The sequence below is a fragment of the Bradysia coprophila genome, chromosome II, assembly GCF_014529535.1.
Source record: "Bradysia coprophila strain Holo2 chromosome II, BU_Bcop_v1, whole genome shotgun sequence".
Classification (NCBI taxonomy): domain Eukaryota; kingdom Metazoa; phylum Arthropoda; class Insecta; order Diptera; family Sciaridae; genus Bradysia; species Bradysia coprophila.
In genome coordinates, this window is record NC_050735.1 from 12774998 (window position 1) to 12802535 (window position 27538).

The window sequence follows — 27538 nt, forward strand, 5'->3', positions numbered from 1 at the left end:
CGAGGAAAGTGCATTCCAGTAAAAAGCTGCCCGCAGTAAATGTTTAAATCTTTCTTTTCGTTCCCAGTAGAATGAAAATAACTTTTGTTGTACAATTAGGTTCTCTTCTAAAAAATTTTGTATTTTATTTGGATGTCGAAAATTATTTTCAGCGTTTTCATATTCTATCATACATCAAAATTTTGCTTATTTGTTTTTTAATTGTAAAAAGTATTGGTAAAGTTAGCAGAATTACCAACGTTTGTCAACATGCGACCAGCGCGCCATCGAAATTATTCACAAGAAGCTGGTACAATTTACATGTAAAAGTATCGGGATTTTTAGCAAAGGCTCGAACCAAATCTCCTTTACATTTTAGAATTTGACCCTTTAAATTTTGTTATTTAAATTCGTCACTAATCAACTTTATAAAAAAACAACACATTTTTTTGGCATAGTGTAGAATAATTTTTAGTTGATCCTTGTATATGGAATTGAAATAAATTCATATGGGAGAGCCTAATTACATATTTCTGAAATAAAGTTTGAACATCGAAACGAATTCAATAGCCTCTTCAATATTTCGTCAACGAGTTACTTTTTTTTAATTTGTTTACCCCATATTTGCAATGAAAGTAAATAGATGTAAATAATGTAAACAATGTAAATAATGAAACGAAAAACAAAACAACTCCAGAAGAAAAACGAGCCATCAGAACAGTCGGAGCGTTTGCTGCGACGGAGCCTCGTATGATCTATTGCGTACATGACCACAGGTCGCACTACTTTGACCGTAAGCCTATTGCACCCAGGGACTATAATAAGGAATTTTCTGTGCGGTGCCAATTCGAGGACAGTGCCTTACTTCTATATTTTTCAGTGCACCAATTTGTGAAATCGTATTACGTAATCGTAACACTACGTCATTACGATTAACGTTAATGCGCTCAAGGTTCTTAAAGAACAGGTTAACAAAACCTTGATAAACGCATTCAGCACATGTGACCAAGATTCTGAAAGAACAGGTTAAGACAACCCTGAGCAATTTAATATGGAACTTAACAAAAACAAAATTCTGAATTTCCGAGAAAAATATTTTCTTCAAGTTGATTTCTCACACTATCTGTTTATAAAATTTGGTGTCTTCCGCCTTCGTGGTTGTCTTTAACCTGTTCGTGTGACTGCAGTCACAGATTGTGTGTGAAATCAACTTGAAGAAAACGTTTTCTTTAGGAAAATTCGGAATTTTGTTTTTTTAAGTTTTTTTTTTTGATATAAACTTTGTAAAACGCCGTTGACGCAATTTGTGTATCACCTTCGTGATAAACTCAGAGTTGAACTAACCTGTTTTTTCAGAACCTTGAATAGCGATTTCATATAAACAAACTCACCTTTGTACCATACTTGGTTTGTATTTTTCATGTATTATTGTAAAGAGCATAACTACTAGTTATTAACTAGAGCAGGTCGTCTCTATTCACATCTGCGAATAATGAATAATGTTTCTTGATGACTATTCACAGATGGAAAGAGTGGCGTAACAGAAATCTTGTATGTTTTTGGGTCGCGCAAATTTTTCTATTTTTATTTCCAATGATACTTATCAACAGATCGTGTGAAGTATAAATAACTTATTTTTAATTGATGTAAATTATTATTCTGTAGAACAAAAGGATAAACAGAATATCTGAAAAATTTCTGCTTGATTTTATATCTCACTTTAAAAGCTGTAATTTGAATGAGACTAAAAGCATATCCATTCTAATTCAATTAAATAGGACATTCGATATTTTTAATTACTAAGATTCTCATAAGCGGGATGGCATCGGGATGGCAAGAATATTCTTCAATAATTTCTATTAAAAAAATTAAATATTTTTTTCAATGGTTTTCATGGTAAATCTTCTTTTTATTGAAATATGGAACTTTTTCGTGGCTGCTATGAATCTCGCGCCGGAGTGATTCACAATGATACACAAAATGCCATATTTTGTATAAGGAGAATGTCACTTTACGAGTCATTGTGAATGATGCCATGCCGGCTCGAGATTCCTCATTTTCTTAAAAAAGAGATCTGGGGTACGGGAAAGTAAAGTTTCTTCAGAAAAACTTGTATTAAGGTACCGAGAGTTGGAGTAAATGATATATTTCAGTTTCGAAGCTTTATTTCTTCGTACATAATAATTTTGCTTAGCCTGAGATGAAAAGGTTAGGGGCAAGGGGCGCAAATTGCAAGAACCGAAGACTCCTTTTCACATTTATTGAATTTCAAGGAAACATCCTTCGGAGAAACATCCTCTGGAACGACAAACAGAGCTATACCTCTTCAGTTGCTTCCGCTAGCCTCTTACACAAGAAAGCAGAAAAACTGTGAGTACACTGCTGAATTTTTTTGTTTTTGTTTAGTTTTCGAATTTGTTGAATTTTGTGATTTTTCTCGATGTTTTTTTTTGCTGCGAATTTGTGCGGTGAAGTTTTCAAAGCAGCCATCCCTTTAATCCGAATTTTCATTTTTAATGGCAACCTTTTCAAAATAAAATCGTCAACAACTTGTTCAACGTTGCGATTTTATGCTGGCGATTTATCTGTAGGCATTTCAGGTGGGGGTAATTTTTCAGCAATCCCAAACGTCCTGGTTATGGACGCAACGTTTGATCTACACGGGATCTTCAATCAACAATAAAGACTAAATCAATTTTGTTTTATTATCTTAGCTGTTGCCCATAATTAAAGGCGTGCAAGGTGGAGGGGGACCCAAATATCGCAACTTGTTCACCGTTTTCACTCTATGAAATCGAAATAACCGAAGAGTGCAATTAAATTGAAATTGGTCAAGTTGCCTAAGCATTGGCCTATAAATACGGTGTATTGTACCGAAATAAAAGCAGAATACAAACGCTGAACGGGCAACATGCCTTAAATAAAGTATTTGATTCTCGTAAACAACTGGGGCTTTTGAGCTGGGGACAATATCCCACCAGAGACATACAGTCTTTGAGGTTCGTGTTCGACCTGTAAGGAACTGGAACATAGTCTTTGAGGTTCGTGTTTCACCTGCAAGAAACACTGGTAGAGAAAGCCGTTCATACTTTTACGAGGAGGCAAATTTCCCTGAACGCAACACTACTTAACAGCGTGCGCACTATTTGAATGGCCCCTCATGGGTTGTGGTATGTCATTCCATAGGTAAAACCAATGTCCTAAAAGAACAGCTTAATACACTCACGAAGGCGGCTAGCATCATGATCAACTCAGGAATGTCTCAACCGGTTCTCTCAGAACCTTGCGTAAAACGTTCTCTTCTAAGTCACTAGAAAATTTTGCTGACACCTCTTCCTTAATCACCTCAAATCTTCCCCTATTTTTTCAAAACTACGCGCCTTTTCACTCATTGAAATTTCACACACTGCATTAGTCGATATCGATAAAGTAGTTTTCGAACCATCAAAGTTTGAAACGCAAGTTGAACAACCACAACGAATAAAATAACAAAGAAAACATCTGTCAGGTTAGACAATTGATAGATGTTAATTGAAAAACTTTATTTGTGATGGAAGTTCGTAAAACGCATATTATAAAAATTGATAGAAATTAAAAAAACAAATTTTAAAGTGCAAAGTGTTTTCAAATTGTTAAATGTGCAAAATAATGTGCATTGTTCGTCAATAGACGCTATTTCTGCTGGTTGGATATAATCTATAAAACTTTTTGGTAAATTGAAATTTAGTTTGAGATTTTCTTTCTATGTAGATAATTTTCAACGAAGGTGCATTGCGTAAAAATAAAACTGAGAAAGAAACTCACATATTTTGTTGCAATTTGTTCTGTGGTTTTGTGATATTTTCTATCAGTTGAATGTGTTTTGATTAGATTTCGATTCGTGATACATCGATCAAATTATGTCGTAGTCAATGGAAAAAATATCTACGGTTCAGAGAAAACCGTGACGTTTTTTTCTTTCGTTCTTCAAAGTTTTTCTTCTTATTTTTTTTTGGAAAAACAGCTTCGTCACGTTTCCAAATTCGTTCCATTATTAGAGACAAAGTGATTACTCCACATATGAGATACTCATTATGTTCCTTTACGGGTCTCGAACTGTTATCTATTGTTTATTGTGAGCCAAGAATTCGCTGATAAAACAAAAAAAAATGTCAAAGAAGAAACAAAAAGTAACTTGAACAAAGTTCTGGAGGCCACTCATATTAAATGAAAATTATAAAAAAAAAAATGTTTAAAGATTGCCACAACACACGTAAAATGATGTTTCATTGAAGCATAAAAACAGTACAGTCTTACTAAAAGTGTCATGAATGAAAAGACGAGTTTTCTACAAAAAAAACAGTTTACTTGAAAATGAAATTCAGGTCAGTTGTCTAGCTTATATATGGTAGAATATGGTGCAACTCGGCGAAAAAAAAAACATTATTCAAGAAAATGCATCTCAGATCAATATGGACGTTATAAATTAGTTGGTGGAATTATATGGTTGTGGGTATGGATAACTATTATGTATATATTGTAAATGAAAATTACTGGCTCGGTTGAGGTTTTGTGGACACCCCCACTTGGCCGATATACCGACAAACCTAGTCTCAAAATAGCATAGCACCCATTATCCATACTCCAGACGGTGTATAGAATTTTATTGTCTTATATAAGACGATGGATTGTATGCTACCAGCTATAAATGGGGAGAAATTATTTTTTGTTTTTGTTCTTTTCGTATAGAACATTTCGTTCGGTATTAAGTATATTAAAAGTTCAAAGTTCAGCAGCGCATTGTTTGCTATCGAATATGGTGTATGTGGAAATTAAAAACGAAAAAGAATTTATTTATATTGTGTCTCTCCACAATGCGCCTAATTAATGACCACTTTATCGGTGATCTGTACAATTTGCGCAATTTGGAAACACAACAAAAACGGACGAAATGAAAATATTGAAATTATCTCGTTACATTGTCAATATGACGTGCGACTCCAGTCCTTTGTTTTGTCGTTAATTAGGCCTGGTGATGCATCAATCCAAATGTTTTTGAAGTGTTGTTTTCCAGGCTTTCAACAAAAATTTTAATGATGCCTCCGTGAAGTGGTAGGCGAGTGCAGTTCCTATTCAATCACTTCATCAATGAAAATTTATCAGTGAATTTTCAGATTAATTTTGAAGAGAAATAGCTATTTGTTGACCGAGGGAAGAAGCGAAGTGTGATTAACAGTTTTTCTCCACGAAACAAAAACATCAATATGTTAAACTACTTTTCAAAACAAAAACAAATGTGACAGTTCGGGGAAGAAAATCTCCGTTTTCTTCTATCCTGTTTTGGCAGTGAAGAAAAAATATTTTTCGCCCGAGCTGTCACATAGTCCCTTCTTATTTTGGCAGGAAAGAATATAGACATATTCTTCTCCCAACTGTCGTCAGACGAAGTGTCAGGAAAACGTAATTTTCTCATGGTCCTTTGAGTGGTGAAAATAAGGTCAATCACACCTCACATATGAAAAGTCAATTTCCAGATAGAAAGAGTATCCTGTTCAACGGATCATACACATAACGGTGGTAGCGCGAACAAACGAGACAGAAAATCGCCTTTTTATACTTGGTTTTTGTTGTATAGTGTAGTGCTTTTTATGCGTAACCAAACCCAAACTCGTTCCCCCCATACACTGTGTGAATATTTCCCGAGTGAGCACTTGGAAAAACTGCATAAAAATGATGATAAAATAGAAAAGCAAAAATTTAAGCAGATTTAAATGTTTGATTGAATGAATGCAACTCGACAGACCTCGCCAGTATCATATAAATCTTGATTTGAATTCCTAAATTATTTTTTAACGATTCAGAATTACATTTTCAACAAAGCAAAATCAACAACTCACATGAACAGTTCGTATCGTTGAATCGTTCGTACCGTTTCAATGTCAAAAAGTTCTACCTTTTATACATTATTAATGAACTTCACGCGGTTCTTTCTCTTATCAGAGGCGTTATTATCTTCAAATAACCGAATTTAATTTTGCGTTTGTTCCCAATACTACGTCATTGTATAAGACCTCCATGGCTCGTGTACCATACGAGTATTGAACTCCCAACATTTGTCGAAGATATGTTCGGACGTCTGGGAATTCTCAAAGAGCCATTGAACATGAATCAACGATTTCGCAAGCCTGGGTTGATGTGACTATTTAATGGTCGACGTAATGGTACTGTACTTCGCTCTATCGCAATTTTACTTTGAAATGTTCTGCAAGTTTATTTGAGGAGACAGACTGACAGACGTTACTGTTGTAATATTTATCTAAACTGCAGGGGAAAATACCTACAAAATTATAAGCAATAACTGCTGATCGATGGTTTCCACAGAATTTCTGACTACGTTGACACTTTATGCTTAATAAAAACGGTGATTTTCCATTGTTAATTTGTTCTGCTCCATCAGAGAGTTGCTAATATGACGACTGGGTCGTTTCGACGGATAGAGGGAATATGTCGAATGACAGTTGGGTTTTTGAGAGAGAATTCAATAATACATTTTCGCTCAACCAATATCATTCGACATATTCTATCCGTCGAAACGACCCAGTCGTCATATGAGCATCTCTCTGTGCTCTTGAGATATTTCAGATTATATGTGGCATGATATTTGGGCTATCTACCAAAATATAATGAAATAAAAGCAAAGGTCACATGTTTCGCATGTATTTACATTGAGGAATAACATAATCGTCCACAGTGTTACCCCTCTGATGGAGTAAGCAATCAATGGGCCATGAACAGTGTTTGTTTCAAGTCATTAGTTTCCATCGGAAACAACAGTTTACTTCGAACTGTAATTTCATTTTCAACCCATTTTTTTACGCGGAAGCTACCGTAGAAAAAATAACAAAATATGCTTTCCACTTTATATCAAAATTGATACAGAAAATTCGCAACGATTTTAACGAAGTTTCATAGACACCATTTCCGCTAACGAGTTTTGATGCGACTGTATGGATCAGGTTTTTTTATTTTGTAGAGAAAACTGGCTTCATTTGAAGAATGCTGTGTCGCTTTAAAATCTTTTTTTTCTATCATGATGATGCCCTTGTATATTGTTGTACTGTCGATTGTGTATTGCTTTCCGGCATTTTTTACTGTCAGAATGGAAATTCTAATTTTAAAAATTTAACGAAATCTCGACGAAATACCTTTTCAGGCTTAGACTTGGATAACAATAGTACATTGAATGACAAGGGGCGAAAGTAAAAAAATTCAACCGTGTGCGAGAGTTGATGCCCGCGCCGAAGGCAAGGGCCTCAATCGCACAGGTTGAATTTTTTTACTTTTGCCCCGAGTCGTTCATACTATTTTTTTTGATACCAACATCGAAAGTTGATACGAATCGCAAACATCAGAACAAAATGTTGAAATATGAAGGCATTTAGCCAGAAAATGCGGGGGTCCAGGGGGCGGCAGCCCCCTGGCATATCAAAAATTTAATTATTTAGCCATCACAACAACAACACACACAAAAATTAACAAATAAATAACAAATCATTCAGCAACAAAAAGTATCAACTTCGTATGTTAATTTCAATAAGAGCACTGGCGCACGCTTTATTTCAATTTTGATCGCAGTACACTTATTGACAAGAGTCGACTATTACATTATGTAGTCGACTTTCGCATTATGTATATTGACTTTTTTTGATACCAACATTGAAAAATGATACTTTCGCCCCGCATATGAGGGGCGAAAGTAAAAAAATGCATCCCACGGGGAGAAAGTACTTAACGAAGAGCGAACGCAACTGAACGAACAGCGAAAGTGACTGACGTCACAGAAAATGAGAGAAATGAGTCGAGTTGTCAACAAAATCCGCTCATATTATGCAGAATACTTTGATCAAAATTGTAAAACACTGTGCGCCAGTGTTCTTATTGAAATTAGCATACAAAGTTGATACTTTTTGTTACTGAATGATTTGTTAGTTATATCTTAATTTTTGTGTGTGTTATTGTTGTGATGGCTAAATTATTAAATTTTTCATATACCAGGGGGCTGCCGCCCCCTGGCCCCCCGCATTTTCTGGCTAAATGCCTTTTTATTTCAACATTTTGTTGCGATGTTTGCGATACGTATCAATTTTCAATGTTGGTATCAAAAAAAATAGTATGAACGACTCGGGGCAAAAATAAAAAAATTCAACCTGTGCGATTAGAGCCCTTGCCTTCGGCGCGGGCTCCAACTCCCGCACACGGTTGAATTTTTTTACTTTCGCCCCTTGTCATTCAATGTACTATTCGCTTTATGTATTCTTTCTTTCTCCCCGCTCAAACACATAACTTGCATTTTTTTACTTTCGCCCCGGATTTCGAGGGCGAAAGTATCAACTGTCGATGTTGGTATCAAAAAAAATCTTTGCCTCTGTTAAATGCCACGATTCGACTCATTTCCAAGACATCGTCTACATATGGATGCAGTAAGCGTGTCTCAACAAAATCAATAAATGTGCCACTTCATTTGTGCAACGTATCCCCTGATGCTGTTCGATACAATAGTTATTTGTTCACCGAAACCACGGGAAAAAAATTGGAAATTCCATTTCGAAGGTGTTGTCAGCCTATAAAATGCAATTTCCAACCTTTTACCCGAGGTAAACACAAAGTTTTTCACAACAAAGGATTTCAAAATTTCACGACTATTTTCTTGTCTGCGTTGTGAAAAATCTATTACTTCAATAGATTTCTATATCGAGAGGTTATGCAGTAAAATTGGAACGTTCAGCGTATTTGGACAACTTTAAATTTTTAGTACACAAAACAAACTCTTCTAATTCGATGTTCTTTCAGAACCCAGATTCAAAATGAGCGATATTTCATCGTATATTCTAGTCGTCGTTGTTGACAGCAAATGCCTATAACTATATTTTTACATGTTTTACATTTATTTTCACTATTCGGTCTTGCACTGGTGGTTTCTCTGTTTCTTAACCGAAATATTCTAACCAAAGATGAATTTTGCTTAAGTTTTCAATGACAAAAAAGCCGAGTAACAAATTCAATTGTTTTCAATTAGAGTGTTCCATTAAAAAATAATGAACTTAGGAGCCGCACACAATCGAAAGTATATCTTCCATCATAAAATACAAACAAAGTATAAACAAAGCTTTGCTCTCAATGCAATTTATAGTTTACGTTTACAGATTCACCTTCAACTCTCTATTGTACACAAAATGTATATACAAACATAAACGAGAAATTGGTTTGGTTTGAAATTCTTCGCCAAAATCTTGTTGCCGATCTATAAATAGAATTCGCGAAGAAGAAAAAAAAACTGTTTTTTCGCTCAATTAATTTTCGCAAACCACCATGACCGATAACAACAAAAAAGAACTTCAAATTTGGTTTGGTTGTGTTGTAAATAATATAAAATGGACGTACACATTGTGGTTGTTAGATGTGTGTATTCGAATTATGTACATTTATTACTGTTGATTTCGTTGTTTTACTTGCATATTAATTACGCTTTTTTTCAGATGTTAGACCAATACAAGTTTAGTTGTGTTTATCGAATTTTTGAATTTAATTTTTCTGTATTAGTTTTGAATCGAGGGGGAAAACACTGGATGAATATTAGGTTTTTGCTTTTCGGTAGACTGGATGAGTTTCAGACCCACACCGTCTAGACTCCGGATTGTTTGTTTTTCGTTTCGCTAACCGATTTTGTTTGATCTTGTTTATCTGTTGAACTTATATTTCAATTTCAAATGTATCCAATTTGAATTGCTAAGAGTTGTTTTGAACTTCATTTCCGATTTTATCAATTTTATTTTAATATTTCGATATTTAGCAACGGCAAGAGAAATCGGTATGTGCGATTTTCTTATCTTTTGTTAGCTCAATTCCCGTCAGATACTATCGGCGATGATAGATTTGCCTCTCGTAGGTAAATTTGTTTCGATAGGTTTATTGCAGTGTAGCTTTGATGATTGATAGAGATCCATTAGAAAAACAAAAAATTTTCCTTCCTCTATAGACAGGCCACATTTAGCAACGAAAAATCTGCGCTCAGTGAGCATTCGACAATTCGTTACATGATTTCTGTAGTTCACACACTTCAGAGCAGGCGCCCCGACTTTCGTATTGAGTGTTGGATGCTCAAGTTCAGATTTCTATGAACTTTTGTTTCGAGCGTTGGGTGCTGTGGAACAAACAATTTTGGTTGTTGGGTGCTCTAGCACCCAACGCCACCTAGAAGTCGGCGCGCCTGCTTCAGAGCAAAACATTCTTTTAAACCAAAACGTACAGTCGCGGAAATCTTCATGTCAGTTAAATCCTAAAACCCGATTTTTCGGTGCCTTCACCATGTAAAATATTGTACTTAACTCGGACGGAAGAGTTGAAAAGACGTGGTTATTGACCTCGGCTTCAACACACTTCACGCGAAAACTCGACTTTTCAACTTTTTCGTTATTGCGACGTAAATATCTCTTTACATCCCGGTAATCAAGTAAAAATTTCCCGGTGACCAAAGACATTTACCTAAATTTTCGGTACATTTACCGATACATTATCCTGGTATCCAAACATTTTTGCCCGAACTAGCTGTAACTTGACGAAATCCAGTGGAACCATTTTTCGTTCTTTAACGATTTCTCAAACTGACTGACGTTACTGGCTATGTGGTTAAGTACCGAAGTACCAACCTTCCACCAAAATGATCTGGGTTCGATTCCCGAATTAGAAAAATTCGATAGTTTTCTCTATCGAGCATGTCTCACTTTTTACGTTATCTTAAGTTCACTCCGGGTAGTTTCGGTGTGTTTGGTAGCATTTTTGTGTATATTTACATATATCTAGCATACATTTACGCGAGATATCATTTACGGGACTTTATTTCCACAGAGAGAAAATATATAAAAATGCATCAATCAAGTATGCAAGATTTCGATTTTCCTTTATTCATTTTCCTTCGATTCTGTATTATGTCTACATATATGCATAGAAACATGACATTAGAGTTGCCTGTAATGATTTTAACAAAAGAAGATTGACTCGATTTTTGTGTGTGCATAAAGAAGATTGGAAAGGAAATATGAATTTCCGTTTCCATAAATTGCACTTCTATACATCTATAGTTGCTTTTCCATGGCCACTGAATTATTAATAATTATTCAATGCTCAAGTCCATGGCTTTTCTTCTCTCTATTCAAATCTTATGTACACACAGCATTCATTAATTGTAATATGGTAAATGCCATCAAAAAAATGGCTGCCCACGTTACATAGCATCTCACAGGTTTATCTCGGTTCCTTCTCCACCTACAGTTTTGTTCTGTTCTAAAATGTTGATTGTATGAAAAACGTTTTGTATACTTTCTAATGGGGCCGCTTGGGTGTCCAGAGATATAAAAGTTTGAAAGTAGTGTAACTCAAACATCCAACGGTGAAATTAGCCATATGCGAAACAATCCTCTAATGATTCAGAGTCGTCTACTTGTCCTAAATTGTTGCATTTATCGTCAAATTTCGAAATTGTTTTCAAAATTCTCCAAAATGACTTACATTATTACTGAACAATAAGTTAAAGTAGTCTAAAGAGCAATATTGCTTATAACAGGGGCGCCGACTTCTAAGGACATGTGAGGCTTGGGTACTACTACTCGGAGCAGTACCGGACTGGCTCGAAAAAGCCCATGCAACTCAATTTAAAAAGGCCCACAAATTAAAAATTCTCATACAAAAATCCAAAAGGCCCATCGGGAATTCCCCGAATTCACCATATGGCCAGTCCGGGCCTGACTCGAAGTTCAATTGATACTGGGCACTAGTACTTTTACTTTTACAGCAAAATGAATGAAAAGTCTATCGTGGGCACCACTACTCCAAATACAGGTCGGCGCCTCTGGTTTGATAAAACATCTGCTACTTCATTCAATTGATCATTTTACTAAGGACCACTAGTACATAATAATGAAATAAGTTGAGTTAGAGGTGCAATTTTTGCACAATGAGATCAGCGGAGGAAGTTCTTGTCAAATGTTTCATAAAAATGTCAATATCTTACGTCAAAATGTCAATTTTTTTAAGGCGGCGCAGCGAGACACCCTTAAAATCTTTTCATAAACATTTTCCGTCAAGCACATAGGGCGGATTCACCAGTGCTTTTAGTATATCAAACTGGTGCAAAGTCCCATTGCAAAAAACGTAGAATCAACAAATTAAATTTTTACTCCACAATACCATTCAACCTTAGAGTACCTTCGAAGTCTGCGCCTCTGATTGTAGCATAAAATCCAAGTTTAAAGATGAAAGTAGAAAGTAAAAAACAGAAAAGAACAAAGAGATAGAACACTTAGGGCTGTAGGTGAAATTATTCTATTTACTCAAAGTAATAATAGTCAGGAATTATATAAAGTTGCTCAGGGTGGCTGAAGGATTCCAGGATGGGCAATGCTCATTTTGACCGGTAGCAACTACTGCCCTGAGACCACATTAACCGGTCTTCGCTTATTGTTGTCATTGCTGTCGATAACGAATGATAAGTCTAAAGTGTTAACAAACTCGATAATCAGTTGCTCGTGTTGTCCGAAAATGACGGAAATGCCAGAAGTTCTCACTTAGCCTTGAAATACGGTATTGCAGCGTGGCTTGAACACTTAAATTTCAATACAATTTAATGGGAAATCTGTGTTTTGAACGCTTGAGCAACACCATTTCGTAAACCGAAAACGGCGCCCATGGACTAGCCTTTTGCTATTTAATATCTCTAAGCCAACCAAAATTCAACTCTCAATTTAGGATGCACTCTGAAAGAAATTTCGACAGCCAATTGAAAGCGACATTTGTTGCAAAACAAACTCATATCTTTTGCCAGTCGAAAATTATATCAGTCGATTATTACACTACAAAGAGATACATTTACAGAAACGACACAACAGAAAAAATGCCACCGTTATCAGTTTGTTCATATAATTCCAAAGAAAATGTTTGCATTTAAGACATAAATCTAATAATTTCAATTGCCTGTAAATATCGACAAATGTGAAAATAGTTCATTGAACATTGGATTGCACACCACTTTTCAATTGATTTTTCGTTGCAACTTAAAAATAGTGTAAACAATTTGAATTTTATATAAAATACAGCAGTTATGTTTTCATCAATTGGGAGTCAATTTCTGCGTTTGGTTGATTTTACTGACGTATCGGAACGTAGTCAATTTCGACATAAAGTTGATTTCAATGAGGTTCCAGAAAATACGGTACAGATTGGTAGTAAATTCCTACGTTTGGTCGATTTTAGTGACGAATCTGAATGTGAAAATACTGTACAGATATATGGCATTCCGAAGGCTGTGATAAGCGTAAGTTATCTATAAACAGAAAACTTATGATCCGAGTGCAATTCCATTTTTTTTTTCGATTATTACATTTTTGTGAGCATCTATACAAACTGTGAAATAACGGGAAGGCGGGGAAGGCAGACAAAACAGGCGCCCTTTCACATTGCGGTGACGATTTTGCTCCGAACCGGTAATCGGATGAAATATAGTTGTATAAACAAAGGGCAATTTATTGATACTCATAATATGTAACATGGAAGAAATAGTAAGACACTGATTGCCATTCGTTGTGCTGGGTCTTCCGTGGTAACAATAGAAGTTATACGAAACTCATTTTAATACAATTTCAATACAGAATAGAAAAATATCGAGTTTAATTTAAATTTGTCACAGATAGTCAGGCCCGAACTGGCTGCAGCGATGCCACACGAGATTTTTGATTTTCTTGTATGAACGAAGGGTCTTTTACAAATTATTGGGCATTCAACGCCCGAAGGTCTTTTGGGTAGCCCGTCCGTCCCTGCAGGCAGAACTCTTTTGTAGTGATTCTTCCTTTAAAATTTTTTATTTTACTAAAACTTTCACAAAAGTTGACCGTGTCTTCATATGCAGTATACCCAAGTTTTCGAGTAATTTCATATGGAACAAAAACTCATTGATACAAAAAGTAATCACGTTTAGCGCCATCCCAATTCCACACTTTATGCCGAAAGTCAACCAAAAAATACGAAAATATAAGCGATTTGCATATCTAACTCACACCTACATCCACACGATTTGCCAGACTTCGGTATTATCACATTTAAATCGAATGCAAAAAACCATTTTTTTTGAAGAAAAATAAACCTGAATTTTGCATAAACGATGATGGTATAGAGCAACGTGTAGTACTGACAACAGAATTTTTAAACCAATACCAAACACAAAATTGCCTTACAAATTGGTGCTAATAAAACGAACGACATATGAACGATTATTGTAATACATTGTTGCAAAAACATTGTATATAAAATGCACAGTTCATAAACTTACAGCACATCTACGGCCATGGACTCATCTCTCATTCCTTTTGCACACAATAATAATAAGACATTCGATTTTTATTTGTTTCTCTTTTTTTTCATGCGGTTCGACATAATTGATTGTGGAGTTATGCATAGAGAACTTGCAATTTTAATAGAAATTCAATGAATTCCGAATCGATTATTTGCATATTATACATAACGTCGTGTCCGATAAAATCCATTAAGCATTTGAGAGACTGCAGTTCATTTTTTTTTTGCAAATGTGTGTTCGGTTTTCTGGAGAAATTAAGCAAACTTGACCGCAATAATATTGTACATACATATGAGCCAGTTGCAATTCGTATAACCTTCATGCGAAATGAATTACACATAATAGATTATAGCGAAAATTATTAGGAATAATATTTGAGTATTACACTCGATTTTTATGATTTAATACTGGTGCTTGCTCTGCTGGTACCCGATTATTATTTATGTAAAAAAAATTGCATTCAAGATAAATGTTTGACATTGTAAGTCAGTCGTGACGATTAATTGAACTTACTGGCCGAGACATAAAAATCCGATATTTTCGAGATTAGGTCACTAGCCGGCAACATTGAATTTTTAAATTTTATGTAATCGAACGTTCAAAATTAAATACAGTCGACGTCTGCGATATTCAGACATGAATTTGCTACATCTGTTTTATAGCTGACCCACTCGCCACTCATACAAACAAAACTGATTATACGTCTCTATCCGCACTTGCGTGTCACTATTTCACCCACATAAACAAAAGTATAATCAAATCACATTTGTTTGTATTGGGTGATCAGCTGTAAAACAGATGAAGCAAATTCATGTCTAAATATCACTGACGTCACTTGTATGTTTTACGACAATGAATACGCACATCGTATGCAATGTTTACAAATGCTGTCTCGCTTCTCGTTTGATATATGAGTGTTATCACTTTGCGTCGCCATATGGAATTACTTCGTCAGATATGCTTCAAAACGCAATAAATTTGCTACGTTTTACAGACTTTGTGCCGAACCGGTAAATAGGCAACCGGTAAAAATCGGTAATACCGGCATTTTGCTAACCGGTTTACGGTAAAGATTACATATCAGTTCGAAATAGTGCCGTCATTATCGTTATTGCCCTTATTTATGAGCTAAAAATAAAGATGGAACCTTAGATAATTTAGCGTTCGTTTACTTAAGATAAAAAGTCACTTTAAAATAATCCCAAAAGTGACTTTCCCCTTTCATACATCTAAATAATTGTTAACGTTGCATGTGTAATGAGCATTTATTTATGGTTAATGTGAAGTTAAAAAAAAACATTTGACCCCGCTATAAGCCGAACAATCAGCCGTTTTTTTGCTGTATAGAGAAACATTTTTACAACATTTGTTAGGGAGATACATTTTTGAGTACGCTGTAACATAATTAAAGTAAATAATATTTACTGCCTGTCCCGTGCGAAACGTGACCATTACATATCAATTTGCTCCCTATGGAAATGATGCATTTCATATCAGGTGGACTATTTACGGTTATTTTCTTCATTTTTCTATGTGAAAATCAACTTTCGCATTGGGCAGGTAGTACACCAGAATATATTTGATGTGGCGACGTACTTTGGAAACAACTTTGTGATACTCGAAAACTCATTCGTGTGCTTTACTCCACTTACTTCGGTAACTGTTTTTCGATAAGTGCAGTCTACACTTGTCGCAGAGACAGTTACTGCAGCTTATTGCTCAAAAATACACTTGCGAATTTGATTTTATCATAAAAGTGTTAGCTCATGTAATGAAAAACCTTCGCAGCGAGCAATGTAACGTACTTTTACTCACTACACACCCAGTAAACTAAGTCATTGCTTCATTGATAGAAGCTTTAAGACTCAATTCCCGGGGGAATAAGTGCGTCGAGTAAGTAAAATAACCTAAGTAATTGATTGAAACTTTGTGTCTCACCATGGGTAATGGCACCCTCACACTTGACAAAATAAAAAGTACGAAACGAGGACATAATTTACTACTGCTGATAAAGTCTTCCTTACAAGAATGAGTCCGACTGGTAGAATCTGACAACATGAAAAATGAGCTCTGTAGCGAATTATCTATTAATGTGGTTGTATCCCCGTACACCGGAACATAAACACTCGAATCATAATTGTTTTGTTTGAATAAATATTGGTTCGGAAGCTGAAAAGCTTAATTGAGTTTGTCGGAGCTTATTTCTAAATTTAGCATAAAGAACACACAAATCACTTGACGCAAAACGTTAAAGCAGAAAGGAAGACACAAATCTGAATTAAAATTTTGAGTATTTATCTTACCTACAAATGTTACAGCCACTTCATAATACACAGAATGTTCATAATACATTCAGTCGATGACAAAACAGAAAATGTTTCTTTTGTCATTACAATGTTCGAAATCATACATATAACAGTTTCGCTTTATAAGTTGTATTAATAGAGATTCAGATGATTCGTTTGTATTCCTGTCTCCACCCAACTCGGCGCCTCTTACACATTGAATACGTCTGAATTGTCTGTGCTAAAACTTTTCCTTCTGTTCGATTTACAGGGCATGGATACTGATGGCTCACCACTATCTTCGCTATGCATGGTTCGGGCAGCTGAATTGTTTCCGAAGCCAACGCTGGAAAAAGAGGATGACGTATTGCAAATACCACTAACCGAATGTAAGTTCGTTTATGATTTGAAACATTTATGCTGTCCGCGGAGCGTTCGTCCCTAATTGATAGACGATAATGAATCAATTGTTTCAGTGGCTGGTGAATCGGTAAAATATTTAGGACGCACAGACGACGGTGTATTAGCATTATCAAATTATCGAATCTTTTTATCCAAAAAATCTACGAACCCTGAGACAACAGTGTCAGTGCCTCTAGGACTCATAGAATCAGCTATCACACAAAATCTATTTCATTTGTTGATTAGTTGCAAAGATGCTAGTACAGTGAAGTGAGTATCACACTTGGAACTAACCATTCTTACCATTCAGTAAACATAAATCGTTTTATGCAGATGCTCATTCGCCACATCTGAACAATGTTCCGAATGGCAACGGCGAATTACACTGTCGGTAGGCGTGCCCACAAGTCTTGAATCAATGTTTGCATTTCCATTTTATGCCTGGGCGTCGGAACATCCGCCCAGTACGGATAATGAGTGGTCTGGCCGACTATTAAGAGCATCGAGAATTGACGAAGACTTCCGGAAGGAAGTTAAGCGTCTGGAGTTTGACTTGCATGGCGCATGGCGCATTAGTCACGCCAATGCCGATTTTAAATTGTGTCCATCATATCCACGTTTGTTGTTGGTACCGGGTTGCATATCCGAAGATACATTGAAAAGTGTGGCGAGTTTTCGTAGCTCTCGACGAATACCGGCTGTAGTGTGGCGACACAAAGCTTCTGGTGCTATAATTGCCCGATGCAGTCAACCGGAAGTTGGCTGGTTGGGCTGGCGTAATGCGAATGACGAGCAGCTATTAAAGGCTTTGGTAGAAGCTTGTGGTTACGACAGTGGCGAACCACAACGACGAATCAACTTAAAATCGAGTCAATCGAGTGATAGTGCACCGTCAAGCCCAGAAGGCAGTCATGAGGAGGTTATGGTGGACGAGTGTAAGGTAATAGTTTGCGAAATCATGCAAAACAGGAGCTTCAATAAAAATTTAAGAAGAATTTTCAGAAAATCCTCATAGTTGATGCACGTTCCTATACGTCAGCTGTTACAAATCGGGCTCGTGGTGGCGGATGTGAATGTGCTGAATATTACCCTTGTTCGGAAATTCAGTTTATGAGTCTCGGCAACATTCATGTGATTCGAAAGAGTTTCCATGCACTCAGGCAGCTTTGTGCGTCACCGCCCGACATACCAAAGTAAGTCTGAAACCCAAAAATGTCTTTCTATGGGAAACATTCTCAACTTTCAATGGATCGTTTTTCAGTTGGCTCAGTCTTCTGGAGCGTACGATGTGGTTTCAACATATGTCAGGTTTGTTGGCAGCTTCAATGACAGTTTGTCATACAATCGAACGACAAGGTCGACCGGTCCTTGTGCACTGTTCCGATGGTATACTTTATCAATGCTTTGTTATCGAAATTTGCCTAACTTAACGCCCTCAAATTATTAGGCTGGGATCGCACACCACAGATAGTCGCCACCGCTCAACTTTGTCTGGATCCGCATTATCGCACAGTCGAGGGTTTCCGTGTGCTAGTCGAACGTGAGTGGCTCTCTTTTGGCCACAAATTTGCCGATCGCTGTGGTCACGGCCCCGGTGCAGACGAAACGAATGAACGATGTCCGGTGTTTCTGCAATGGTTAGATTGCGTTCATCAGATTCACAAACAATTTCCGTGCAGTTTTGAATTCAGTATGGGCTACTTGGTAAATGGGATTTAAATGACATGTCCGGAACCAGACGGTTAATTTGTCTCCTTTCCTTAGATAAAATTGGCTCAGCATTCACACTCGTGCATATTCGGCACATTTTTATGTAACACAGTCAAGGAACGCACAGAGAACTCCATCTTCGATCGAACATTTTCGGTGTGGCCATTTCTGTCGGCTCCAATTTACAAAAATCCATTGTATGTAGCAAATAGGGAGCGAGTGTTATGGCCCGCACACAACGTAAGAGATCTGGCACTTTGGAGTGAAGTGTATTTGGGCAGTCTGGGTACACCAAATGCGTCCGACTATCCGCCCAGTACGAATGACGTTCAAGAATCGAAAAGTCCATTGATCAAGACACGATCGTACGGAGATTTAATGTCAATCGGCGGGAACTACTTTGGACTACAGAGGCGATCGAGTGATCCGAATATGACAGCGGAATCGCAGTAAGTCTTTCGGATTAATCAAATTAGGTTTTTTAATGAATTCTCTTCTGGTTAGACTTTTTGTGTGTGAGCAGCGATCACACACTGACACGAATAGCGTAATTCATCCATCTCTTACCGTTTCAGTTTTAAAATACATTTACCATCGGATCCATCCATTGAAACAATGTCTGACTGTGGTATTCCATCCGACCAAGCCATTTCCAACTACTACAGCGAACTGAACCATCTCACCCAAGAGCTGCAAGGTTCCACTACTGATCTTGGTGTGGCCGTCGATAAAATCGGACTTAACGAAAATGCACCTCACGATTCCACAAAGACATATTATGCAACCGACGAACATCGTGCCGAACCGGGCGCTTTCTATGAGGTGTCTAGTCCATTTTACAATAGTCGTATGAACGAAAACATCGATCACATTTCGCAATATGTGAGCGATGTGCATAAAGAAACTGTGTTACTGACTCATAACGGACAACAAAGTGATGCTAGCGCCGATGAGACCGATGGCGATCGACTGAATGGCGGTGATTTTAGCAGTTTGAACATGTTGCATAGTGTTAATTTGCAGAGTGAGCAATAAATGGACAGCTTGGATTGGAAGACCAACGAAATAAAAACATTTTTTCTTATTTATTTTGCAGATACATCACAGAGTAACTCACCGACACCGACAACAGTGGCACAAAACCTATGGCATGGCAGCGTTGAAACCAGTACAGATACGTTAGTCGAAAGCAGTACATTAGTTCCTATTGAGCATTACACCTTGACAACCGATAATATCGCATCATCTGCCTCAAATTCATCAGTAACACCAGCCGCAACATCCAATGGCCACTCCAATAACCATTGCGATGACATCGTTGACGACGTCAACTCGAACTTAGACTTAAATAATTCGAAATTACATAAACCAAATAGTGATTCGCGTAATGTGATCTTACCGGAAGTGCACGGTGTAAAGCCGAAAAGTTGGACCGGCAGCAATCAAGTCAGTATGGATGAAAGTATTTTAATGCAACCGGAACATCAACGGATGGAAATTTCAAACAATGGACGGCATGACAACCTACCGTCGAATCCGGTACCCACGCATCGACGCAGACGTAATTCCTCAAACTCTAGACAAGAGACTAGTCCAAACAAATTAGTTAATGGAAGGTAAAATGGACTGACACGTCCTGTCGTTCATGTGCGGCCGAGCTAATTTCCAACTTGTTACAGTATATCTCCCAGTGCCACTACGAATTCGAGATCTACGCCGGGTGCAAGGTCATTGCCATTGACACCGCCTGGCGTTTTGGAACGGCCAAATGCAGCTATATCGTGTCCAGACGGACTCGCTCATGCTCTCAGCGAACAAAACTTACGGCTACAGCAGATTGTTTACGAACATAAGGTGCTGTTGTCAGAGACTAATCGAGATGTTGATGGATTGAACTGAATTTTTTGTGTTCATTTTTTCAGGTACGAGAAGAAGCTTTACAGCGAGAATTGTACGCAACACGTATTGAGTTATTGAAGAAAACGCAGAATCAGTATAACAATCAGCAGCAGCAATTGGTCGATGATCCGGTAAGTACTGTCTGTTTGGATCGAACTTTTCCGAATTTTCTTTATTTCTTTTTTAATTACTCATTCCCGTAGCTTCATAGTTAGTAGTCCGTCGTTCCACTCAATGCAATTGTAATATATTCTACCACACATACACTTTCCTTTTAATTCAATTAATTGAGATTCGATTTCCTGCTTCAATTTTCTTTTAGAGGCTGCAAACACTATTTGCACTAGAGGTTTTTATGATGTTAAGTGTGCCGATGAATAATTTCGTCTGACGACTTTTTTGCTAAAGAATTCACTGACAAACGTAGCACAAAAAGACAATTGTCTAACAAACGCCTTTCTCTTTGTTGTCACTGAACCCACTGATTCCCTATGCTATAGGTCTTTAAACCTACTGTTTCTTACACTGTTAGTCGGTGATTTTTATTGTCATATGTCCTTGTGTACATAGCCTGTTCCATAGCACAATTGTTTCGAGGTCCAAATTAGACCTCTGTGCTTACTTAGGTCAAATGTATGTTACTTCAGCTAGAAGGCATATTTTGTCAAGACCTTATACTATTGGTCCTATAGTATTCAAGGTCGGGTTTGTGATTTCAAGATCGTGCGAATAATGTAATCTCGTTCACAAGATGATGTTATTGTTCCAGAAGGCGACAAGGCTTTTCCTTAAGTCAACAGTCAGGGAACAATATATTGTTGAGTCATAGCAATAACATACGAATCTTCGATTTGATGGACTTTACGTACATTAAACAACGTGATACTACTTCTGAGAGCCGTTGGTAGCAGGGCTTAATAAAAAAAAATCAAAATTTTTTAAGAAATTTGAAATTTTTAAAAATTTTCAAAAATTCCTAGAAAGTCTTTAGGCCACGGGTGAAGGTGCTTACTGCTTACATCACAAAACATTGTGTGATAGTTAACACCTTTACATGTTCTTTTTGGAATTTCTTAAAGATTTCAAAAACAAGTTTTCCCAATAATAACCTGTGATGGTTTGGATAGGCACTACCATCACATGATGCAGTTATTGCAGCACTATAATAATAATATTGTGATTTAATCAATAACATCGTATAGATGGATGATATTAACGTCTCGTCAATATTATTAATTCTATCAGTGAACGATATCAACGTAGTCGTGGTGTTGTCAGCAGAAATGTTTGTCTCATTTCCCATACACGACAGCTATACATTGAGCAAAACATTCAATAATGATAGGTTAAACCACTGTCATGGTACAAAGAACTTGCGATAAATTTCATTTTCTCACTTTCTCACCAAATTATTTCATTTTATCGTAGTCTGAAGATGGATTACTTTGTGGAATATAACGTGAAGACTCTAAAGACGTCATTGCTCTCGAGGATTCATAGAAACATACCACTCCAGCTGGAGCATATGTAACTCCCTCTCTCTGTAACTAACAAGGTTTTGTAACCCAGAAGAACATATTACTATGGAAGACTATTAACTTACAATGAATCATCCGTAGTATAAAGAAATCATAACCCTCGAAAAACCTTTGCTATGAGAACTGTTGATATGAAAATGTTTCCTTTGTCAACGGAGCATAGGCAGACACCTTTTTCTCGAGTAGTTATCTAGAGAGACATCCTCCATTTAAGAGCTACTCGGTCCGGACATTTTTCAAACATTTTCACTAAATGTATATCACTAACTCCCGAATGAATCGACAACCATTAAATAGTATTCTTATTATACGATTGCCCTACACCAATTTATTGCATAAATCTGATACCATAAATTGCTTGTTTTTCTTTTTTTTTTCAAAAAAGGAAGATGTTGTGAGCGATGATTTTAATTTTACACATTCTGACTGTGGTTCTTCAGTAGGAAGATGCTCAATCAGTCCTCAACGTAATGCTAGTTTTTTATCGGTGGTTAGTTAATTTTATTTTCTTTTTTTATTCACCGTTTTGTTTGATTGCAACATTCAACACGAAATGCAATTAATCTCTCATGGTATTTTATAGTTCAAAATCTCTTTCGATCAGAAACGTGATGTCAAAAAATTCTCATAAATATTCGTTGATTTTCGGAAATTTCGTGCAGCTAACTTATTTGGGTGATGCTTATTCAAACCGAAACGAAAAACAAATTATTTCATTTAATCATCTGACGTTTTGATTTTTGCGATAATTTTGGTCATACTGAATGTACTTTGTATTGTACCACTTACAAACGGCAAGAGTAACGCAATATAATCGATAAATCTATTACTTCAATTGTTCAAAGTATCTCAAACCTCACTAGTTTTGAGGGATTCTTTTGAAAAACAGCCTGCCGAAATCGGACGCATTTTATATGTGCCTAGAAAGGTATTCGACCCTAGAAGCCAAAACCACTATCAAAAAAATTCTTCAGAGTTTGTGTGGCCGGTGAAAGGTGATCAAAAACCGAAAACTTGCACTTTTCTTACAAAAATTTCTCCAGTTACACGAGGGTCATTTATTTAAATTTGTTATTTAAAATTGTTGTATTGCTTGGCCAATAGCACGAGGGTCGTGTGGGTTGTCATTAGAAAGGTAATCACACGTACTATTGAGCCGAATAGGGACTTATGTGCAGTTAAAGTTTTCAACCGAAGACTTACACTGTTCTTACTGAAATTTCTCGAGGTACACAAAGCGTACATGGTCGTGTAGGGTGTCATTTGACAGGTAATTTAATGTGCTTTTGGGCCAAATAGGGTCCTATGTGGTTTGGATGCATCTATGATGAAATGTTTGGGTGTACACATTTCCCCTGTACGGCTCGTGTTACTGGAGAATTTTTTTTAAAAGAAAAGTGCAAGTTTTCGGTTTTTGGTCACCTTTCACCAGCCACACAAATTCGAAGGTTTTTTTTGAAAGTGGTTTTGGCTTCTAGGGTCGAATACCTTTCTAGGTACATATAAAAAAGTCCACTGGAAAATGCGTCCTATTTCGGTATTTCGGATAAAATCTAGATCTCATCCCTTATTTTTGTCGTCGGTGTAGACGAACAGATCGGTCCTTTCTAAAAGATGAAGTGATTGTCTATGACCAATACCCTATGCTATGACAAACAGGGTTCTTCAATTTTATATTGACAATACGAAGCCGAAATGAACTTTTGCGGTACAATCATTATGAACTTTGTTGACGAGATGACAAGATTTTCCTTAGCGGGAAAACGTGACCTTCACAAACTAATAGATTTCAGTTAATTTTCGATGTAAATCGAATACAGTTAAAATCAACTGTGTGGCTGGGTTACCAAATTCAGATTACTTTCAGTTTTTTTTTGCACCTAATTTGATAGAATATTTGTTCAAAAACAACTCGTCCTGCCATGCCAAAAAATGCAGTTACAGTGACTAACATTCAAAAACCAGTCCATCTAAGAAATTTTAGTTTTTCGATAGTTTTGACATTTCCCAGTGTTTGAAGCGTCAAAGAACATTAATTTAATAGCTTCTGTTCTTCGGTCTTTCTATCGTGTATGAGTAGGAAAACCAATAAGCACACCAATGGCATTTGACTGTCAAATTTTGACATTGTGAACACTGCGGCTGGTTTTTGAATGTTAGTCACTGTAGTTTATTGAAAATATTAATTGTGAGGTTACGTAATGCAAACTCTGTCCCCTTAAATAATGCTCAGCCAATTGAAATATTTTTGTATGCCGCATGATCAATGTTATACTTACAGTTTCTACTTAACTGCATGGATATGTTCAATGTATGTACAACTATGTACATTATGACCGATGTATCACTTTTAAGATAATTTCTTTGCAATTTTCATTATTTTAACCAAATTAATTTCTCGTAAACCTTCATCAAAGAGGTCATCCGTAAATGTCGATTTTACAGTATTTTAGGCGTTAAAAACTTTCCTATCCTCGTCCATTATTTACCAGTACCTTTAACAAGATCAATCATATATGTTGATCCTAGTCCCAACCTTCCTTTCTAACCGACGTCGTTTATAGATGACCTTAAATTTCGACGCCAAAATTAAAAACATTTCTCTAGAAAGTACTTGGTGAGAAGCAACAAAATCTCCCATTAAAAATTTGTATTTTCGATCGGATACTTCAAAACGACAATACATTTGCTTTTTGAATTTTGATTAAATTTAAACAAAAAAAAATAATTTAGTTTTTGTAACGTAAGCGCTAATTGTCCATTGTTTTCTTTTGCATTTGGCCTATTAAATCGAAAGACTTCTCTGCTGGATAATATTGAAAATTCATCGGTATGTTCTTGGGAAGCTGTTGAAGATCGTAACAGTGCTCAGTCATCGTCTGCCGGAAATTTAGCCAGCAGCGTACTTTGGGTACCCGATCACTGTGTGTCAAGGTGCACGGGTTGCCAGACCGAATTCTGGTTGGGACGCCGAAAGCATCATTGCCGGTATAAGAAAATTACGCTCAACTCTTTTTCTGAGGGTATAACGTTTAAACATAAAGAATGCCTTTTTAGATCGTGTGGACAAATATTCTGTGCCGATTGCTCAGAGTTTTGGGCAGCATTACCGGACGAGCGGCTTTATCAGCCGGTTCGAGTGTGTGGTCCATGTTACCACAGTGTGACAACAAAAATTCAAGTAAGATGCACTTTTTCTTGCGGTTGTATTTTTCGGCACCTACTACTCCATTGTATGTTAGGAACGCTAATAGAATTTAGTGGAAGAAAGGAGTTTTATCACCACCGCCTATGCTTCCTGCGTATTTGTGTTTTATCCTCGGATTTATCAGCTGTGATGGTTTATTTGAGCGCAAACTTGTAGCGAACGTCGATAATAATGTTTCACGGAAACGCTATCATGGCACAGCTAAACGATAATAAGCCATGCGTCGCTCATATGCCGGATTTTGCAGCCAATTGAAAACTTTCCGTAAGAGTCGTAAAGAATCGAAATTCTTTTCTTTTTAAAGAGAAATGGAAACGAAGAAAAATTCTTCGATTTTCCGACAAAATTTTTACTTTTTTAAGGGGACTGCATGTCTCTGGAATTGGGGCTTGTTATTACACTCACTACTCTCTATTGTTGGAGATACTTATTGTGGAACTGACAAAATGGCCGCATGTACGAGGTCAGGCTCACTGGTTCATGTGGTTTCATAGAAAAATCTAAACGTCTCGTCAAACCTGGACCTTGGTCAAGGTCCTGAACACCAACTGGCCACCCGTAACTTCTTCAAAGATTCCAGATTGTGTCCCAGTCCTTAGTGTCCCCTTATCTGTTGTTCTTGATCATGAAAATGAATGCTGAATGTTTAAAAGCACTGAAGTACTAGATGCAAGTACCGACATAAATGTATACCCTTTATGGCAGAGTGTCCATGCGTAACCCCGACCTAATTATATAATCACATCCCAAACTATTTTATCCCTGCCGAAGATAAAAACGTTTCCATTTCATTTCCAATTAATTCAGCTACAACAACAAAATCGAAACAATAATCTCCAACAACAAGTGAATCCGATACTGGGTCATCCGAGCACACAAACGCAATCAACACAAAATCAGTATCAACCAAATAACAGTACCTCAATGGAGCCTTGCAAGCATGCTGCCGTTAGTTCAACAAATGACCGGGCACCGATTAAGGCTACAACCGCTACAAATTGAGATTGAAATTAGGACGATTTTTAAGAGGGAAACTACGATGAATCCATTCAGTCGTATGTGTAACATAGACGATGAATAAGATAATGATACCAAAATGATGCATATAGATGATATAGGAAATACGAATTGAATAATAATTGTAGGCGGTATAGCAGTGCAACAGAAAGGTAGGAAGCGAAAGAGAAGGAGAGATAAATGTTTTCACGTCTCTTTTGACAATGTTTTATTATGATTTGTGTTCAATGAGTGCTCGTCTTATTTGTGTTTGTAAAGCGAACAAAACAACCGCCCTAAATATAATGTAAAAATAAAATTAAAAAATGAAAAAAAACTATATTATGACTCATTTTATTTATGTACCTACTATGTATAACACAACAAAAACAAAAGATTTAAAAAAAAACTCTATCAATCATGTCATAATCATGTTCGTCTTTACCCTACAAATATCTTACCTATGTGTAACATGATTTCTATGTCAAAACTAAAAGACGAAACCTCAGAGTTGATGTGTATAATAAAATAAATAATTAATGAAAAGAAAAATAACAAAACGGAAAAAAAAAATAAGAAGAGAAAATCATTAAAATGAATAGCGTATTAGTGTTAAATAATTTAATAAAATATGCAAACCATAAGCCAAGCTAAAGAAACATGAATAAAAAGTTACAAAATAAGAGAATGAAAATTATATTGACAGAAAGTAAAAAATGGAAAAGAAATAATTGCAAAAAAAAGCTTTGTATAAAGAGTAAATTACCGAGTTAAAATTCACAGTATAAAATATTCTATCTAAATTATTATTCGTTAAGTTGATACTCTTAATAGAACCAAGAACCCACGCGTGCACATCAGTCCATCTTATAATGTCACCCTTTGAAACCTATGTCATATTGTTACATTACCCGATGCGAAAAACATTTTAATAATACGACTTTTATTTTTGACTGCTGGAACACCACGAGGTGAATCTGATCTCCTACACTTTCTCATTTTCCTGATTTTTTCAGTAACCCTACTTTCTGTCTGCCTTTGTGCATTGTTTCAATCTCCTGTAGATCGCCTATGAATCTTTGATGAATCGCTGATCAATATTCGGTAAGTTGTCAATGAATCTTAGGTGAATCGTCGATGA

General features: G+C 36.5%; 1 protein-coding gene across 14 annotated transcripts; it reads left to right on the plus strand.

The window, feature by feature from the left end:
- The first annotated feature begins 3434 nt into the window (after positions 1 to 3434).
- Positions 3435 to 27213, plus strand: LOC119073853 (myotubularin-related protein 4). Of its 14 annotated transcripts, none has more exons than XM_037179764.1 (16): positions 3435 to 3690; positions 16916 to 17033; positions 17121 to 17316; positions 17380 to 17992; positions 18040 to 18239; positions 18308 to 18432; positions 18494 to 18750; positions 18811 to 19205; positions 19332 to 19780; positions 19853 to 20372; positions 20436 to 20610; positions 20679 to 20786; positions 22579 to 22683; positions 24991 to 25181; positions 25251 to 25374; positions 26209 to 27213. In XM_037179764.1, the coding sequence occupies exons 2-16, from the start codon at positions 16919 to 16921 to the stop codon at positions 26401 to 26403; spliced, it is 3768 nt and encodes a 1255-aa protein (XP_037035659.1). In that variant the 5' UTR covers positions 3435 to 3690; positions 16916 to 16918; the 3' UTR covers positions 26404 to 27213. The 14 variants fall into 14 exon arrangements, 13 of the variants coding, with proteins under 13 accessions (XP_037035659.1, XP_037035676.1, XP_037035693.1 ...); XM_037179702.1 differs by lacking the exon at positions 3435 to 3690 and adding an exon at positions 12826 to 13324; XM_037179713.1 differs by lacking the exon at positions 3435 to 3690 and adding an exon at positions 12826 to 13324 and having other exon boundaries at positions 17380 to 17986; positions 18037 to 18239.
- The last annotated feature ends 325 nt before the right edge of the window (positions 27214 to 27538 follow it).

What these genes read in the sequence shown, in the direction of transcription:
- LOC119073853 (XM_037179702.1), top strand. Translation starts at nt 13,112, where the DNA reads ATGTTTTCATCAATTGGGAGTCAATTTCTGCGTTTGGTTGATTTTACT. An exon ending in ATGCTAGTTTTTTATCGGTG is followed by an intron (nt 22,684 to 24,990) that starts GTTAGTTAATTT and finishes TTAAATCGAAAG; the next exon opens with ACTTCTCTGCTGGATAATAT. An exon ending in CGCCGAAAGCATCATTGCCG is followed by an intron (nt 25,182 to 25,250) that starts GTATAAGAAAAT and finishes ATGCCTTTTTAG; the next exon opens with ATCGTGTGGACAAATATTCT.